The sequence below is a fragment of the Aspergillus steynii genome (assembly GCF_002849105.1).
Source record: "Aspergillus steynii IBT 23096 chromosome Unknown P170scaffold_1, whole genome shotgun sequence".
Classification (NCBI taxonomy): Eukaryota; Fungi; Ascomycota; class Eurotiomycetes; order Eurotiales; family Aspergillaceae; genus Aspergillus; species Aspergillus steynii.
The window spans coordinates 1,560,816-1,577,947 of record NW_020194398.1 but is presented as its reverse complement, the minus strand read 5'-3'; the positions used below and the strand labels follow the sequence as shown (position 1 = coordinate 1,577,947).

Here is a 17,132-nt window from a genome sequence, read left to right as displayed (position 1 = left end):
CAGGGGCATTATCTATCAACCGTCCGTCATAGCCAAATGGGATCGTATGGCGAACTCCACTCATGCAATGATTTTCACGCAAGAGCGCCACAAATAATGTGATAGTCACCCTGAATGTGACGTACTATTTCCACTGATAAGAAAAAAAAAATAAAAGAAAAGAAAAATATGTAAACACCTGGATGTCCAGGCATTGTCTTAAGTTGACCACGTTCTCTTCTTCTTCGCATTGCACCACCCTGAACGCCGCAAAAATGGCCTTCAAAATCACGGAGCACGTTATTGACAGCCAGTATATTCGGGAATATCCTCGATCAACCGCAACGGAAGATGCCCCTCTGAAGCTTGCGATCAAAAAATATACCCCGACCGATAATCTGAATCCACTCCCCGGCGATGTGACCATTATTGCAGCCCATGGAACTGGTTTTCCCAAGGTATATTATTATTGAGACCAACGTGTAAGCAGCCGACTTATCTCGATGCAGGAACTTTACGAACCGTTGTGGGAAGATCTTGTCGCTAGAAGCAAACATGATGGATATCGCATCCGAGCCATTTGGATGGCCGACGCCGTTAACCAAGGCGCCAGTGGGATTCTGAACGAGGAGCACCTGGGAAATGACCGTACGCTATCCTCCCTTTCCCTATCACATACATCGAAGAGTATACTAACCTATCCTATCAGCCTCATGGGCCGATCATGGCCGAGACCTGCTTCATATGATCAATCATTTCCGAGCCGACATGCCTCAACCGATCATGGGTCTCGGACATAGTGTTGGCGGTGCCCAAATGTATATCCCCGAATCGATCTCATACATCCATCCTTAGCTTCTTTCTTGGGCTGACTTTGAATACAGCGTTCATCTCTCCCTTATACACCCCCGCTTATTCACAACCATCGGTCTCCTGGAAGGATACCTGACGCACGAGGACGTGGGCGAACGCGGCCGCGCGCTCTTATGGGCCACCTTGCATAAACCTGACGTCTGGCCCTCCCGCGAAGCCGCTATCAAACAAATACCCAAATTTTTCAAAATCTGGGACAAACGCGTTCTCGACCGCTGGAATCAATACGCTTATCGCGACCTCCCGACTCTCGTTCACCCTGACACGCCCGAAAACTTCGACCCGCAAAACCCGCCCGTCACGCTCACCACCACCAAACACCAGGAGCTCACGATGTATACTCGCCCCAATCCCAAGCGCCACAAGCAACTCGGTCTCCCCGAGGAACTCGACAACAACAAGGGCTACGGCCCAAGCCCCCCTCACGACCCGCTCTTCTACCCCGACATGCTGGGCCCTCTGTACGAAAGCCAACTCATCTACTGCTCCGAGCCGCTGCTCGCATTTCGCCTCCTGCCTCACGTGCGACCATCCGTGCTCCTCGTCTACGGCGACAGCAGTGAACTTTCTCTGTGGAAGCTTGGACAAAAGGCCGCGCAACGCGTCGGCACGGGATTCGGCGGCAGCGGGGGACTCGCATATAACCGTGTCAAACATGTCCTGCTGCCGAAGTGCGGACACATGTTGCCCATGGAGAAGGTGACGGAGACAGCGGGCGTGGTCGGGCCTTGGATCGGTCAGCAGTTGCAGTGGTGGAGGGAGGACCAGCGGCGTCTGGCCGAGGGGTGGGAAGGGCTGTCGATCAAGGACAAGTCGACTATCGGTCCGGAATGGAAGGCGACGTTCGTCAAGGCGATCAAGACGCATCCGAAGTTCCAGGAGCATGCGAAGAAGAAGAAGGAGAAAAAGCAGAGGAGCTCGAGATTGTAGATACGAAATAGTCTCCAAGATAATCTATCATCCTAAGATTTTTTCTCACTTTCCAGTTTCCAGACCTCTCTGATTGTCAATGAGATCACGATCCAATCCACACATACCGCGAGCGTGGGTCTATGAATTCCCGATTTAAACTCGGTTCTCGTCCGAGGATATCATTTCCCGGAATGCGAGCCCATGGTGGAGCGAGGTACCAGCAGACCATTCCATTGGTTCAGAGTGGGTCGGTCTAGACAATACAGCGATCGCCCAGCTACAGCAATTGTCAACTTGTGATAGTAAAATTGGACGGTGTACACGGAAATCCGGTTTGGCAATATATCAAGGGCCTGATGGCTTCAATTGGGAATTGTCCTGGATGAGAATGACGTCATTCACTTGATAAGAGAGGTGGATCTTGTCGATAAGGGCCTCTTTTGTGATTGGTCCGCGCAATTGGCGTAATTGGCGTCTCTATCCATGGATGTGGGCGTAAACAGCGTGAGGGAGTATGAGATGTGATATACTCCTTTTCGAAAGGTCAGACTGATACTGTTGCTTCTATAAAGGCACTGTGTGCCATGAGACTAAATGGAGCATCAACGAAGACATTCAGTTCTGATCAATTGTCCGGATATATATTCTGACCTGCTTCTAGCTGTAGTGGGACGAAAAGCGCAATGTCTGCCTCAACCTTTCGACAATATTACCTCCCTGAAAAGAAAGGATTCGACTCCCTCGTCCTCCGCGAAGTCCCCAAAGAACCCCCTAAATTCGGCCAGATCCTCGTGCGCATCAAGGCCGTCTCCCTAAACTGGAGAGATGGTATCCTCGCCTTAGGCACGTACCCCTTCCCTGGACCAGACTCCCTTGTCCCTGGAAGTGACGGCGCCGGTAAGCCCTTCATCCTCCCTGTCCCCACAAAACCCAACCCAGAAAGCTAACCAAACCAGGAGTGATCGAAGCAATCGGCGAAGGCGTAACGGAATGGCACATCGGCGACCGCGTCCTCGCGAACTTCACCCAAGACCACATCGCAGGCCGTCTCGACCAACGAACCCTACTGACCCAACTCGGCGGCGAAATCCACGGCCTCCTCGGCGAGTACTTCATCTTCCCGAAGACCGGCGTCGTACGGATCCCGGACTACCTCTCCTTCGAAGAAGCGTCATGTCTACCCTGCGCGGCCCTGACGGCCTGGAACGCCCTCTACGGCCTCCTCCCGATCCGACCGGGCCAGACAGTCCTGCTGCAAGGCACAGGCGGCGTAGCTACATTCGGGCTGCAGATCGCGCACGCGGCCGGCGCAACAACGATCGTGACGTCGTCGTCGGACGAGAAGCTGGCGAAAGCGAAGACGCTGGGCGCCACGCACGGGATCAATTACCGGAGTACGCCGGACTGGGCGGTGGAGGCGAGGAGAATAACCAATGGACGGGGCGTCGATCATATTGTCGAGGTCGGGGGAACGTTGACGCTGCAGGCGTCGTTTGATGCGATCGCGTTGAATGGGCAGATCCACTGTATTGGGCATATTACGAATCCGGATCCGTTGGGGGAGGGGAGGAATCTAAGGGGTCCGGACGCGGCGTTCCTGGCGCTGGATCGGTTGTGTATTGTTCGGGGGGTGGTGATGGGCTCGAGAGAGCAGTTGCTGGACATGCTGGCTTGTTTTGAGGCGAATGGGATCCGGCCGGTGATTGATCGGGTGTTTGGGTTTGAGGAGACGAGGGATGCGTATGATTATTTGTGGAGCTCGGCACATACTGGGAAGGTGGTGATTCGGATTGACTAGGACTATGATTGGGAGAAGCAGCAGAGAATCTCAGAATGAACGAAATTATTCGAAGAAGTAGGAGTGATAATTTCTATGGAGAACAGATGATTCCACTGGGCGATTAGTCATCCAGCCCCGCATAGTTTAATTCTCGTAGTGGCACAAGGTCGAGGATTGTTCTCTCTTTCATCTCCCCGGCTTTCAACTCGTCTTCAATGCATGTGAAGTCCATCTACTGGACCTGCCTAACATGTCGGAATCAATCTTGGAAAATGAATCCAGGCCAATCAAACGACGCAATGGCTCGAAGCACGATAGAACTGGATGCCTCACTTGCCGTTATAGGTATGGCCTCACAGCCCTTGCATGCCGGCTTCTAAGCATCGACCAGGAGAAAGAAATGCATCCAAAACACGTACCCTGTCTGTGGAGAATGTACTCGATTGAATCTTGAATGCGTGCGCGAACCCATTCGACACGTAGTCCCCGAGAAAACGGTCATAGCGAGGACACAGAGAGCCGATCCACGATGGCAGCCACGCATCCCTCAATCGTTACACAAGTCACCTGAGCGGATGAAAGAATGCGAAAACAGCCCTGGAGGGATCTCGCGGAGGCGATATGCAATGAACTACTATATTACGGTCCTGTCCAAATTGTTGACTGTCAGTCCGGAATACAATTCGTTTCTTTCCGGTAAGACCTGGACGTTGCCACGCGAAGCTCAAGCTAACTTGACCAGCATTCTTACCCATGGCAATGGACTCACCCGCTCTTGCAGATGCCTTGGTCGCTTGGTCGTCGGGACATCTTGCCGCGACTGATGGATCTTATCGAGTGACGGCTCTGGAAGCTAGGTCTACTGCGCTGCAGTCCCTAACAGAGAGTATTGCTTGTGTATCGGATAACCTAACGTGTTGTGAAGCTAATGTGGCAACGTGTTTGGTTTTATTGACGTCCGAGGTTTGTCTTGGGGATCATACTGGATGGTACGGCCACCTGAAAGGCATCAAAAACATGATCGTGTCTGCTTGGTCATCAGGAGGCCAGGGTACACATCGCGGAACTGATGCTCTCAGGCAAAGCCCGGAGGGGCAGTGGATTTTACGGAATTTCGCTTATCATGACGTCTTGGGCAGTGTCACTCTAGGGACGAGGCCGCTGATAGAAGGGGAGTATCTGCAAGGAATCACTGGTCTCGTGGACACCTACCTAGGTGTTGCCTCTGAGATTTTGATATTCATTTCAGAGATTAGTTGTCTCGATCCTCTTGACTTGGCGCATGATTCTGTTGAAGGGTCGGAAGACAGCCGTTGCGCATCGCTCGAACGCAGAATTAAGAGCTGGAAATGTCAGGCTGGCACAGCACAGACCCTTGTGGCGGTCGCATACGCATATCGGAGTGCCGCTCTCGTCTACCTATATCGACGAATACTGCGCGCGGAGCAATGCTCCCCTGAGTTGGCGACAATTATTCGTTCCAGAATTCAGATAGAGGTCGCAACAACCCTGGAGCATGTATCTGACGTTCCCCTCAATGACAATCCAGAAACCGCTCTGTTATTTCCCGTCTTCATGGCCGGAGGAGATGCGACCGAAAGAAACCACATCGAAATGATTCGCATGCGGCTGGTTATCATGCAGGGAAAACGACCGTTTCATAACATTTCTCGGGCGCTGCAGGTTTTGGAAGAGGTCTGGGTACAACGTCGAAATCACACCGACGTGGACTGGAAGGACGTTGTAGACCGACAGCCTGGAGGGCTCCTCTTGACTTGATCTTGTTAAGGTTATACGGACGGGTTCGTAAGATTCGACTACCAATGGCTCAGATCATAGGCAGAAGTATTTTTTGGCTTCTCGTGTTGGATGCGAAGTGCGAGAATTCCGAATCTAAATGAGTCACGATCGGTGGTATTCCTGCCGATGGGGCCAAAGCACCCAACCAACTCCTGCCCACCCACAGGGAGGCAGTCTTGACAAGCATCAAAATGAAAGCTTCAATTTGGCCGGCCAGGCCATCACGAATATGCGACAAGTCAAACGCCACGTTGATGAACAGCTTTACGAGTAATGGGTTGCATCCTGCATCCTGCGTCGGCTTTCCGAAACCCCGACCGACCGGGATTCGCCCAACGCCGCTCCGGTCGAGGGCGTCTCACCCCCAATTCTTTTAACTCTCCCGCCCCTTCTCCGAATCCCGTTCTATACGTCTACTGCGTTAACTCCTACATGCAGAAGGATACGGGAGCCGCACACTACGGTCAGGCGTGCCTGAACTGCGCCCGGGCTAAATCTAAATGCGTTATGACTGGGGTAGGGACTCGAGGGTGCGATAGGTATAGCCAATAGCAACTGTTCCATGGAGTTTGGCGGCGATTGTTAATATTGCATCGCAGATGTCGCCGTATGCAGAAGGACTGTCGACCAGCACCTAGGCTGCGGAAGCGCAAGGCGCCATCGCGAACAGAACTTCTGGAGCAGAAGGTGGAAGATTTGATGGCATTGTTGAAGACGCCTGCACCATCGCAGGCGTTGCCGACACCGGCGCCTGATCCCTTCCAGACATGCCCTTCGCTGTTGCCCATCGACAGAGCGAACGAGGATGTGGCGTCTGATGCAAGCACTGTGGTGCCAGAGCCGCTGCCGAGCTCGAGCGTTCCCGACATGACCCCTGACGAAGAAGAGGAGGCTCTCAATGCATTTCGGACGGAGAAGCTACCTTGGATGCCAATCATGCATATCCCGGAGACAACACGTCCTGAAGATTTGAAGAAAGAGTACCCGTTTGTATGGCTATGCATCAGAGCGATTCAGAACAAGTGCACGCCACATACGCGGATTTTGTGCGATCGCGTCCGCGAAGAGGCCGGCAGGCGAATGATGCTCGAATGTGAGAAATCATTCGATTTACTACAGGGTTCTTTGATCTACTTGGGCTGGTAAGAGCTTCGTCCTTGTGCGCTTTGATCCGTCTGACCGGTCAGGGTTACCTTTGCTTGCCCGTCGGACAAAACGTCGCTCTGCACCTATTTGCAGATGGCCCTCGCCATGCTCTTTAATCTCCGCCTGCAAAAGCCTCCGCCTCCGGACCCGAACCTAGCGGTTCCTACATGTAACGTGGCTGGCCATTTTACAAAACGAAAAATTTACGTGTCGCTGGTTCGCACCATGAACGAGCGGAGAGCGTTACTCGGGTGTTATTTCCTCAGTTCAGCGTAATTTGCCCGCCCTATCTGTCCCACGTATGCTCACCGAAGTACAGTATCTCGCAGTTCGTTGGCCTCACCGAGCCGATGACTTGGACACTGCATATGACGGAGTGCCTGGAAGTGCTCTCCGCGAGTACGGAGACCCCGAACGACGCGATCCTGGTTCAGCTGGTATCGATCCGGCGCATTACGGACAAGATCCCCATGGGCACGTGGAACTTTAACGATCCTACTCCTCTCATGCGGGCGCCTTATGCATGGCACCTCAAGGCGCTGGAATCGCAGTTGACGGACCTAACGAGCCGGATGCCGCTGCACCTGCACCATAACAGTGAGCATTGCGAATCCCGAAAAGCAAGTATAATTTAACATGTCTGTAGAAACCGCGACGCTGTATCTTTTGCATCTGAAGGTCGCTTTGTACGAAACGGCTCTCTTGAACGCCCCAGCCGAGCCGTGCAATGACATTGACATTGACCGACTCGATCACCTGTACAGCTGCCTGAACGCCATCAAAGGGTTTTGCGATATCATCCTATCAGTCCCACTCACCATGTTCCCGGACATCCCGATGAGCGTCTACATTCTCATGTCGCATTGCTTTATCGCGCTCTTTCGCCTCTCGATGTTCGACTACCCGGGCTGGGACAAGGAGGCGGTGCGTCGCGACGTCGACCTGCTGGGAATCACCGCACAACTGGCCGAGCGAATGGCCCAGGTGGCTCCGACGCTGGGGATCAAGAATAACGGAATGCAGTTGGATACGTGTACGCGATTCGCCGACAAGATTCTCGGGCTTCGAGCGGGCTGGGAGGCGCGCATGTCCAATGCGCCCGAGACAAACGAAGTTGAGACGCTGGATCCGTTGCTGGCGATGGATGCGAAGTTTCTCGACCCCTGGTCGGATACGTCGTGGTTGTCGGGGGCATTAATGTCGGGGGCATTCCTTTGATTGCCACGTGTTGAGGAACATGACAACATTTTTTTTTTCTTTTTGTATATAATTAGACCGGGAAGAATCTTACGTTATGGTGAAGATCATCGGACTTCCACTCGTAAAGGCGGCTTTGGGCAGCGCGTGAAGTCCGCACCGGAAGCGGACATACCGGGCTTTAGGTCGCTATCAATCAGCGCAGATCCAAGACCCGACTCTAGAATCCGTACATCAGGCTGAATGGACCCGTACATTCGAAACGACTAAGCTGCATCGGACGGCCAAATATGACTCTTTGGCTGCTAGCGTGCGCCGTTCGCACGAGGCTGGCCGAGCGAGCAGGGGTCGGGATCGGAGTTGCAAAGGAGAAGCCCCGATGTTTCTCACCGTCGGGAATCGCGCTCCCCGACTCCGCATCAGATTCAGTCATGGCACGGGGGTATTTATATTCGAGAGCGCTCATTCTTTGGGTTTGTAGAATAATCACATTTTGAGCTTGCTTCCTCCATTATAGAGCTGAATTTTACTCTCGTGGCACTTCGTCTGTCTTCAAAGTCTTTCGCATTTCCTCTGCCGGCGTTATCGGTCTCCATACTTCTTTATCTCCGCCATGCCGGACCAACAATCGCAGTCTCAATCTTGGGACACGAATCGCCCAGCACACGATGGCAATGTCGACTCGGAAAAAAGAGACAACAACATGACGTCCGTATCGAATACAGCTGAGAAAGAAACCCCCGAAGCAGGCAGCACGCACTCGAAATCCACGGATTCTTCCACCAAGAACGCATCCGACGACCATGAGTGGATCCAGGGGATACCGTTGTTTATGGTGCTGGCGGGAGTGACACTGGTGGTGTTTCTGATGCTCTTGGACGTGGCGATTCTATCTACCGTGAGTCTACATGTCCGGCGTTGCGATATCAGCTAATGGGGTATAGGCTGTTCCTGAAATCACGAGCCATTTCCACTCGCTGGACGATGTTGCTTGGTATGGCAGTGCCTATACGATATCAAGGTATGTAGATAGTCCTATTTGGGATAGCGATGTATGCTAAGAAGGTAGTGCGGCTCTTACGCCTTTGACGGGGAAGTTCTATTCGCATTTTAGTTCGAAGGTGGGTTTCTTCCGTATGGATGGCAGGACAAAATGCTGACTGATGTAGTGGACGTTCCTTTTCTTCTTCGGTCTCTTTGAACTCGGATCCCTTCTCTGCGGTGTGGCTACGTCGTCGAAAATGCTGATTATCGGCCGTGCTGTCGGCGGCATGGGAGGCTCCGGGATGATCAACGGCGCCTTGAATATCATCGCGGGTGCCGTGCCCATGCAGAAACGACCTCGTAAGTATTCAGATCGCCTTTGAAGAGACACATGCTGACTGTAATAGCGTTGATTGGAATCATGATGGGTGGTAAGTTGGTTTCACAAGCGTAGAAAAGCCAATCTAATCCTTCGCAGTCGGACAATTAGGCCTCGTTTTGGGCCCTCTCATCGGCGGTGCCTTCACCACCTACTCCACCTGGCGATGGTGTAAGTCCAATCCACTTAATCCAGACCAAACCCATCTAACCAAACAGGCTTCTACATCAACCTCCCCTTCGGCGGCCTCGTCGCCATCCTCCTCGTCTTCACCAAAATGCCCGAACAAACGCCCAAAGGCCCACCTATGGCCGTCCTCCGCGACAACTTCGTGCGCAAGTTCGATTTCCTCGGCTTCACGCTTTTCGCGCCCGCCGCTATCCAGCTCCTCCTAGCCCTGCAGTACGGTGGACACCAGTACGCATGGAACAGCGCCACGGTTATCGGCCTGTTCTGCGGCTCCGGGGGGACTTTCATCGTCTTCTTCCTCTGGGAATGGCACGAGGGCGATAATGCCATGATTCCGCTACGGATCATTCGCCGACAGATCGTCTGGACGTCGTGTATTCTGGCGATGATGTTCTTCGGCATGACGATGGTGTTGGCGTACTACCTGCCGATTTACTTCCAGTCGGTCCGTGGTAGAACGGCCATCATGAGTGGTGTGGATATGTTGCCGAATATTCTGTCTCAGCTGGTGGCGGCTGTGGGATCGGGGATTCTGAGTATGCCAAACTCTTTAACTCTTCCTCTACTGACAGAGCAATCGGAATATGGCTAATCCATCTCTAGTGGGCAAAATCGGCTACTACCTCCCGTGGGCCTTCTTCGGCGCCGTCCTGACCACCATCGGCAACGGCCTGCTCACCATGCTCTCACCCACCACGCCCACCGGCCAATGGGTCGGATACCAGATCCTCGTCGGTTTCGGCCGCGGCGCCTGCATGCAAGTCGTATGTTCTCACTGCTCCTCCCCCGCCACTTCAAACCCTCAAACTAACGATGAAAAACAAAGCCCATGATCGCCGTCCAAAACGCCGTCACCGCCACCGACGTCTCCCCCGCCATGGCCACCCTCACCTTCGCCCAGACCTTCGGGGGCGCGATCTTCCTCGCCCTTGCGGAGGTGATCTTCGCCGAGGGTCTGCGCGACAAGATCCCGCAGTTCGCGCCGACCGCGAGCGTCGAGAAAGTCATCGCTGCGGGCGCGACGGGGTTCCGGGCTATTGTGTCGAGTGAGCAGTTGGGCGGCGTGCTGATGGCGTATGCGAAGAGTATTGGCGAGATCTTTTATATGGCGGTCGGGCTTGGGGTTGTGGCGCTGGGGGTGTCGTTTGGGATTGGGTGGAAGGATATTCGGAAGAATGGGGAGGGGAAGGGGAAGGGGGATGAGGAGAGTGGTAGTGCGTGAGTCTAGATATGATGATGTTATGCTGCATATAGATTATAGAGTAATGGTAATAATCTCCACTATCAATGATTTTTGGGGACGGATGACCCTTTGCGGGAGTGAGATGTAGATCCGATAAGTCTAAGAAGTTATTTATCCATAGGTAGCAATAGGATGAAATTACAAGGAGACTAATATAGGCTCGGACAGAATGACAAGAAATCGACAACAAAAGAAAGAAAGTCCATATATAAACCCAACCCAGAACTCTTACATCGCAACATCCACCGCCTCAAACCCCCTCCCCTGCCCCAGTATCACCCCAGGATGAAAGAAATGAAAAACAACCTGCACGCCAAACATGGGGATCGTATCAAAAACATACATTAACACCTCATGACGCATCAAATACCCATCATTCCCTTGACAAAACTCCACAATCCGATACAAACATCTCACAATGATAACGCCCGACACAACCAACAACACAGTCAACAACCTCTTCACATCCCCAGGGACCTGACTCCCCGCGGTACCCCTATTCCCCAACCTCCTCACAAACGTCCCCGTGACGGTCAGAAAAAGCCCAAAAAAAACAAATAACCCCACAATGGTAATCTTATGCCCCATACTCGCCAGCTCCTGCATGGCCATCATACCGCCTCCCGAGGCCTGAGTCAAGAACGCGATGGTGTCCCCGACGACGAAGATCTTGGTGACTTTGTACGGCGAGATCAGCGAGAGACGGGGTACGCGGAGATGGATGACGACGCGGCCGTAGATCATGTAGATGGTGGCGGCGTAGAGGGAGGGTGGGAGCAGGATGCAGATGTTTTGGGCGATGTAGGGGGCTAGTGCGGTGGTGCCGTTGGAGGAGATGGTGCGGGAGATGTAGCCGATTGTCATCACTAAATATCAGATAGCTTAGTTAGAGGGGGAGCGGGATGAAAAGGGAGAGAGGAGGGGGAGGAGAGTACTGATTGCGCCGACGATGAAGCTGGTGAAGAAGTAGGCCTTGAGCTGGACGAGTTGGTAGATGTGGTAGATTGAGCTGAGGGCGTAGGCGAGTATAGCGACGAGAGCGGCGGGTTTGCTAGGCTCGTAGTCGTAGAGGGACCAGGAGCCCATTTTGGCTGAAGGATCTGGATGTCAATGAATTGGAATGAGTTACGGAATGAAATCGTGAAGTAGCGAGTGGACGGTCTAGGGCTAAATACGCCGACAGACCATATGATGTAGAGAATGAACATAGGCGACATGAAAGAGAGAACGGCACATTCAGGAGATAACCTTATATTGAAATGGAATCTTCATTAAGAAGATCTCTTGAATCTTCAACCATCGCGGTGAGTATCCCCTGCCGTATCCGTGTTCGGGATGCAGAGTAGGGCTAAGAATAATCGACCCACTCCCTCTGAAGAAGGTCTGTGGATGGCCACTTGGGCTCCACTGTGCCCACTCGTGCGCATCAAGCTCAAATTAAATACTAGAGACACGGATACGACAGGCGTCAACGGTCGGCTTGCCGAGGAGGTAGGAGTAGACATTGGAGCGGAGACCGGTTACTTATAGATTGCCCTGGAATGAGCTTCTAGAACGTGATGATCTCTTCTAATTCGAATTGCTGGGCACTGTGATTACTTATACTGCTACTAGACAGCGACTACGTAGATGTAAATGTACATGCAGAAGCAAGATTGGGTAAGCTAAAATTCCATTGACATAGCGCTCACACCAAAGCGTTTTATTTCGCAAGACAAAAGCAATAAGAATTCAATCCGCCGATGAAGCCATAGCCTTGCTGTCCTTTTCGTTGAAACTCTTGTTCCAGTCGACATCGTTGTGAGTGTGAACAATGGCCATCTCAACGTTAGAGGTGAGGTTGCGGATGGTACCAACGTCAGTCTTGGGACCGAAAGATTTGATGGCTTTGTCAAGCTCAGCCACACGAGCACCGACCTGCTCGAAGTCTTTGATGATAGCAGGGGTATCATGACGGAGAGGAGTATGAAGGGGAGCAGCGTGGATCATGTTGATGAAGAAAGAGAGAAGAACAGCAAGCAAGGCAAGGACCTTCATCTTGGCGGTGGTGGAGAACTGTTTGCTGAGAGGATTGGGCCTTGGATAGGTGTGAGAGGGATTCTAGTATGGAGGATCAAGGACAGGCTTGTAGGAAGGACTTACTTGAAGAAGAGTTGTACGGAGGAATGATTGGTTTGAAGGAAGAGTTGGGTGGAAGAAGTTGGATGGATTTTTGAGGAGGGAAGAGGATGGTTGGAGAGAAGAAGAAGAAGGATGAAGTTGGGGGTTGATCGAGAAAGTATTTATGTGATTGCCTCTGGGTCCTCACAGGTGGCCAGAACGATCTCGGGCACGGGAATTCCGAAGCTCACATCGGATTCCTCCATCATTCACGTAGTCGATATACCAAATATAGATCTTGCCATGATCTGGGCAGGTCGGGTGGCGAATATCACGAAGCCTCGGCCAGATGTGAGAATTCCGAACGGGAAGTCCCAGTATGTGGGGTTACTGGATAGAATGGATTGTTATTATAGGTGAGAATGAGTATACCGCTTTCAATTGTACTATCAAATTTGACATACGCGGCCTCTCTGTTTCCTATCGACAAGTGCTTGCTCTGGGTCCTACGATTGGCAGTACGAGGATCTGTATGAAGGTCCGTGAGTCCAGTGGACGCACAGCGAGGGTTACCAAAACCAGGAATTTCCCTGCTATGTCCAGCTGATGAAGATACGTAGAGAAGCCGAGGCAAATAATAATATTCGATGCAGGCCCTGAGTCTTCTGGTTAATAGGGGTGAACTTACTCTCAGCCAATCACAGCGCTTAAACTTGGACTACGTGGCTCGCAAGTATAAATTTAGGCGCATAAGTGGATGCTGTCCAGGAACCATGGATTGGTAGATGTGAACCAATAAGGTACTGTCATAAACTGGTCGTATGATTGGTTGCATTGACCTCCTAATATAATGCTTTGTATTCTTGGGTGTGCTTCTGTAAAAGGTTGATATGCCTGCAGTATTCAAGGCTGCAATAAGAAAGACAACTGTATAAAGATCTAGCATAGCATGGTTTATAGAACTGCTCTATCCTGAGAACTATTCCTGCTGCTCTCATGCTCATGCTTATGTTACTGGTTCGTTGGCCCTCAAGGTAAGCAGAGCTAACCCTAACTATAAAGTGCACTATATCACCAAACTTCACAATATCAGAACGCACAGACCTCGTAAAGGCAGCTTATAACTAGATTTCAGCATAAACTCTCCTACATGAATGAGCATAGCGAAGTTTACAAAGCGGTGGCAGATGGCAGCCTCTGCTCTCTACGCGATACTGTTGACTTCCGCTAAAGAACAATGAAGCATTAAACCACAACAACTGAGATTTCCGGATATCTGAGTAACAACGAACACGTGAGGATCCATAAATTAAATTAGTATAAATACCATAATCACCCAGATCCCTCTACGTATGTTTCCTAATTAAGTAATTCTACTGTGTATCCCCATCGTTTCTGATTACATGTTTGCTCACCATCCTACCTGCTCTACAATTATCCGATACCTTTGAGAAGTCTCCTCTATTCTTTTGCTTTTATCTAAATCAAGCCGATGTCAGCATCCAACATGCCCGACACCTCGAGCCAGGATGCGGGGCCTCATCTCGTATACCGTGGTGATACTTTGAAGATACTGAAACAGCTCCATAAAGACTTAACGACGAAGTGGAACAGATACGAGAGCGAGGTCCGGGAGATGTGGCACCTCCTCGACCAAGAAGGTCGAGTGGAGGTGCTACAAGGGCATAAAGCTGGGGGGCTGGTGCTGGATGATCCGGAGGATTTTGGTAAAGGCGAGATCTGTTTACTCATTCCAGAATGGAATCTTCAAGACCTGGCTAAGCCAGACTCTGATCTGCTCCTCGACCTTATCAAGCATCGTGCGACCAATTGGCTCAGTGATCAGTACCTCTTTGGTCCAAACGGTAGTTTTGGGGATGAACAATTCATGCTTTCCACAATTCACCACTGCGAGATGGAACTCGAAGAGTTTGAAGATGGAAAGTACAGATGTTTCGCCTCGGAGTATCACTATGGAGAAGAAGTCTCCCTCCCTGAGCACCAGTGCAGTGGATCAAATGACAAGGAACTCCCGAGGTGCACCCAGCCGTCCGTCATCGGCAACTACATACTAGCTCGTCAAATGCAGTTTTTGCAGATGATGAATTTGGTGGTTTGGGAGATTCTGGCCGTGTATTGGAGAGGGAATGAAAAAGGGACTTCAGGAGGAAAGCCACAGGGGCCGGGCACAATGAAGCTAATCGGGCTCTGCATCAGGGAACAGAAGGATGTTGTCTCATTGGAATCCCTGGCTGAGATGGCCGCCGATAACAAGAGATCGTTGGAGAACTGGGCATGGCTCTGTCGAACAGACCCTGAGTACTTGATTAACATGATCTATGCTTGGTTCTTTACCCAGCCGGGGCTCATTGGTGACAGTGATAACCTACTGCTTCCCACGATGGTTGACAAACATGTGTCTACCAGTCTTTTCGAGATGCTGCATACCTTCGTGCACAGCGCTGCAGTGTGGGACTTTATCGCTCGTCTTCTCCGCGAACTCGCTACGACCAAGGAAGACGATCGCTTCTACCGGGCCGCCATTCTCCAGGAGCTGGTCAACGTGATCCATTTCGAATACGAGAGGTCGCAGACTTTGCTGAAACGCTATACGCAACGGAGCGTTGGCTGTGAACATCTGAAGCGGATCGACGGTCCCAACAACAGCACCCGGATCATCTTGAAAACCGAACCCGCCGCTTTCACGAGGGCAAGCCCGTTCATCCACTACATCCTGCGTCTTTACCAAGCCAAAACCAAAGTCGCCGATGCGGGTCACTGGCTCCAGAAGATCTTTGGCCTGTACAACAATGACGACGCGTTGGTCGATCTAAAGAATCAGGGACCACGGGACGCCATACACGAACTCGCGGTCATCACGGGCCTATTCAAATCGCTGAAAAAGGCGGTCCAACTCCCTCCGAGCAATCCCCGAAAGGGTCGCACATACATCAATTGTATCAAGGCCATGGCTCCGGAGATAGAGTCCATCAAAGAAAGCCTGGACGTGACAGACCTGGCTATGCCACCAGACCGCATTCGAATCCCTGGAGTCCTCGAACGTGTCCTCGATAAGGTCGACGAAGTGATCGACTGTTATACCGGGACCCAACTCAGCACGCTATACGAAGAAAGGATCGAGGAGTGCATGTTGGCCATACGCAAGAGGTCTGACGAAAATCGGACCCAAGTTCAGCGAGAGCGGGAATTGATGGCGGAGAGACTTTCGATGACTGAAGCTCCAGCCGGGTCATTGAAAATCAAGGAACGCAAGGTTAAACCCAAGACACGGCCCACACAGTCTTCATCTGAACAAAGTGATGAATCGAGTAGCTCCGCATCAAGTCCACCCGAGATTGTCGAAGAACGACCGACCATGAAAGTCAAGCCAGAGTCATATGATGTCTTCAAGACGTTGCTTTCGAGGGCTGAGCCTCGAGGATCACTTGCCTGGAGTGCTTTCACGGCCGCCATGAGCGAGTTGGGATTTGCAGTCACGCACAAGTATGGGTCCGTTGTTACGTTTGAGCCCTCGGCTTCCCTCAGTCATCTGAAAGCTTTTACATTTCATCGTCCTCATGAATCTCGTCTCGAGGGTCATCGTCTGCTTTGGTTGTCCCGACGTCTGAAACGTGTCTATGAATGGGACATTGACTGTTTTGAATCTGAATGAGGCTCTTGTCTTTCTTTGCCATGAATCCTATTGTCTGACAATTGGAGTATCATCTCAGTCGAGTATCTTTGTTCATGGCAATGCTGCGATCTTTTGTGCCTAGATTGTTTTGACTTCACAAGAGATCTTTCTTTTTTTCTTTGTTATCAGAATGCGAGTTGTTCCGACAACAGTGAACTTCAATATTTTTGGCTTTCACGACAGAATCTTGTTTTATTTTCTTTGTTACCAGAATGTGATTTGTTCCGATAATAGTGAGCTCCATTTTATCATAGTAGTGGACTTTTTTTCAATCAATCTTTAATTTATCTTGACTTTCTTTTTAGTTTATTTTGGCTTTGATTTTGCTTAATCTTCACTAATATACGTTTGAACTTCCTTGGATGTTGTTAAAAGCTTCGGTAAAACTTGATGGTCCGTGATATATATTTGGACAGCAGACCATGGGGTCTCAGACTGACATAGTTTTGTGAGCCTTGAAGCTGCAAGAAAAAGGTAGCACTGACATAAATAATCCATAGATATAGATTTATCTTTTGCAGTAACCCCCATAGACGAACCTCATCCTTGGAGATGTGAAGTCATACTCAACGCCTGCTGTTTGTTCTGTTTGTTCTGTTTGGATGACGGGACCCTCGCTCACCTTCCATTCTAGGACTAGCGTATCCCGTGACCCACCCATCTCGCAGATCGCTACATCTTGTTTGACGCTCATCTCAGGAAACATATTGCGCAGTCATGATTTTCTATGTTTCTGGTTGAGCAGCTTCAATACAGTCGTAATTCCTTGTTCTTTACTTGCTCGGGAGTCAGAGCCGCGACTCGTGCGACGTCGATATTCCGTCATGGACGACGTCATGGACTTTTCAGCCGAGTC

General features: G+C 51.1%; 8 protein-coding genes across 8 annotated transcripts; 6 read left to right on the top strand and 2 right to left on the bottom strand.

Moving 5' to 3' along the window:
* Positions 1–254: 254 nt before the first annotated feature.
* On the top strand, positions 255–1,782 carry P170DRAFT_451979 (alpha/beta-hydrolase; the record flags this gene model as incomplete). The annotated part of the gene is made up of 4 exons (XM_024851240.1): positions 255–437; positions 489–627; positions 689–797; positions 864–1,782. The coding sequence occupies 4 exons, from the start codon at positions 255–257 to the stop codon at positions 1,780–1,782; spliced, it is 1,350 nt and encodes a 449-aa protein (XP_024709457.1).
* Positions 1,783–2,414: 632 nt separating this feature from the next.
* Positions 2,415–3,588, top strand: P170DRAFT_372860 (zinc-dependent alcohol dehydrogenase family protein). The gene is made up of 2 exons (XM_024845221.1): positions 2,415–2,661; positions 2,721–3,588. The coding sequence occupies exons 1-2, from the start codon at positions 2,448–2,450 to the stop codon at positions 3,560–3,562; spliced, it is 1,056 nt and encodes a 351-aa protein (XP_024709456.1). The 5' UTR covers positions 2,415–2,447; the 3' UTR covers positions 3,563–3,588.
* Positions 3,589–4,170: 582 nt separating this feature from the next.
* Positions 4,171–5,323, top strand: P170DRAFT_504950 (fungal specific transcription factor domain-containing protein; the record flags this gene model as incomplete). Its single annotated transcript, XM_024854251.1, has 2 exons — positions 4,171–4,240; positions 4,287–5,323. 2 exons carry the CDS (start codon positions 4,171–4,173, stop codon positions 5,321–5,323), a joined length of 1,107 nt encoding a protein of 368 aa, XP_024709455.1.
* Positions 5,324–5,776: 453 nt separating this feature from the next.
* Positions 5,777–7,708, top strand: P170DRAFT_346654 (Zn(II)2Cys6 transcription factor; the record flags this gene model as incomplete). The annotated part of the gene is made up of 5 exons (XM_024843580.1): positions 5,777–5,883; positions 5,944–6,486; positions 6,532–6,762; positions 6,810–7,087; positions 7,137–7,708. The coding sequence occupies 5 exons, from the start codon at positions 5,777–5,779 to the stop codon at positions 7,706–7,708; spliced, it is 1,731 nt and encodes a 576-aa protein (XP_024709454.1).
* Positions 7,709–8,390: 682 nt separating this feature from the next.
* P170DRAFT_347225 (MDR family MFS transporter) lies at positions 8,391–10,461 on the top strand (the record flags this gene model as incomplete). The annotated part of the gene is made up of 9 exons (XM_024843617.1): positions 8,391–8,585; positions 8,632–8,708; positions 8,757–8,808; positions 8,857–9,031; positions 9,079–9,102; positions 9,150–9,221; positions 9,269–9,775; positions 9,843–10,003; positions 10,066–10,461. The coding sequence occupies 9 exons, from the start codon at positions 8,391–8,393 to the stop codon at positions 10,459–10,461; spliced, it is 1,659 nt and encodes a 552-aa protein (XP_024709453.1).
* Positions 10,462–10,710: 249 nt separating this feature from the next.
* On the bottom strand, positions 10,711–11,568 carry P170DRAFT_482567 (RTA1 domain-containing protein; the record flags this gene model as incomplete). Its single annotated transcript, XM_024853888.1, has 2 exons — positions 10,711–11,348; positions 11,418–11,568. The coding sequence occupies 2 exons, from the start codon at positions 11,566–11,568 to the stop codon at positions 10,711–10,713; spliced, it is 789 nt and encodes a 262-aa protein (XP_024709452.1).
* Positions 11,569–12,139: 571 nt separating this feature from the next.
* On the bottom strand, positions 12,140–12,707 carry P170DRAFT_460370 (uncharacterized protein). The gene is made up of 2 exons (XM_024851934.1): positions 12,625–12,707; positions 12,140–12,559 (listed from the first exon to the last, which is right to left on the bottom strand). The coding sequence occupies exon 2, from the start codon at positions 12,517–12,519 to the stop codon at positions 12,214–12,216; it is 306 nt and encodes a 101-aa protein (XP_024709451.1). The 5' UTR covers positions 12,520–12,559; positions 12,625–12,707; the 3' UTR covers positions 12,140–12,213.
* Positions 12,708–14,218: 1,511 nt separating this feature from the next.
* Positions 14,219–16,255, top strand: P170DRAFT_344444 (uncharacterized protein; the record flags this gene model as incomplete). The annotated part of the gene is made up of 1 exon (XM_024843462.1): positions 14,219–16,255. The coding sequence occupies one exon, from the start codon at positions 14,219–14,221 to the stop codon at positions 16,253–16,255; it is 2,037 nt and encodes a 678-aa protein (XP_024709450.1).
* Between the last annotated feature and the right edge of the window lie 877 nt (positions 16,256–17,132).

Excerpts from the sequence above, each read along its gene's own strand:
- P170DRAFT_372860 (XM_024845221.1), top strand. The coding sequence starts at position 2,448 with ATGTCTGCCTCAACCTTTCGACAATATTACCTCCCTGAAAAGAAAGGA. Across the intron at positions 2,662-2,720 it reads CCCTGGAAGTGACGGCGCCG|GAGTGATCGAAGCAATCGGC; the intron begins GTAAGCCCTTCA and ends TAACCAAACCAG.
- P170DRAFT_460370 (XM_024851934.1), bottom strand. The coding sequence starts at position 12,519 with ATGAAGGTCCTTGCCTTGCTTGCTGTTCTTCTCTCTTTCTTCATCAAC.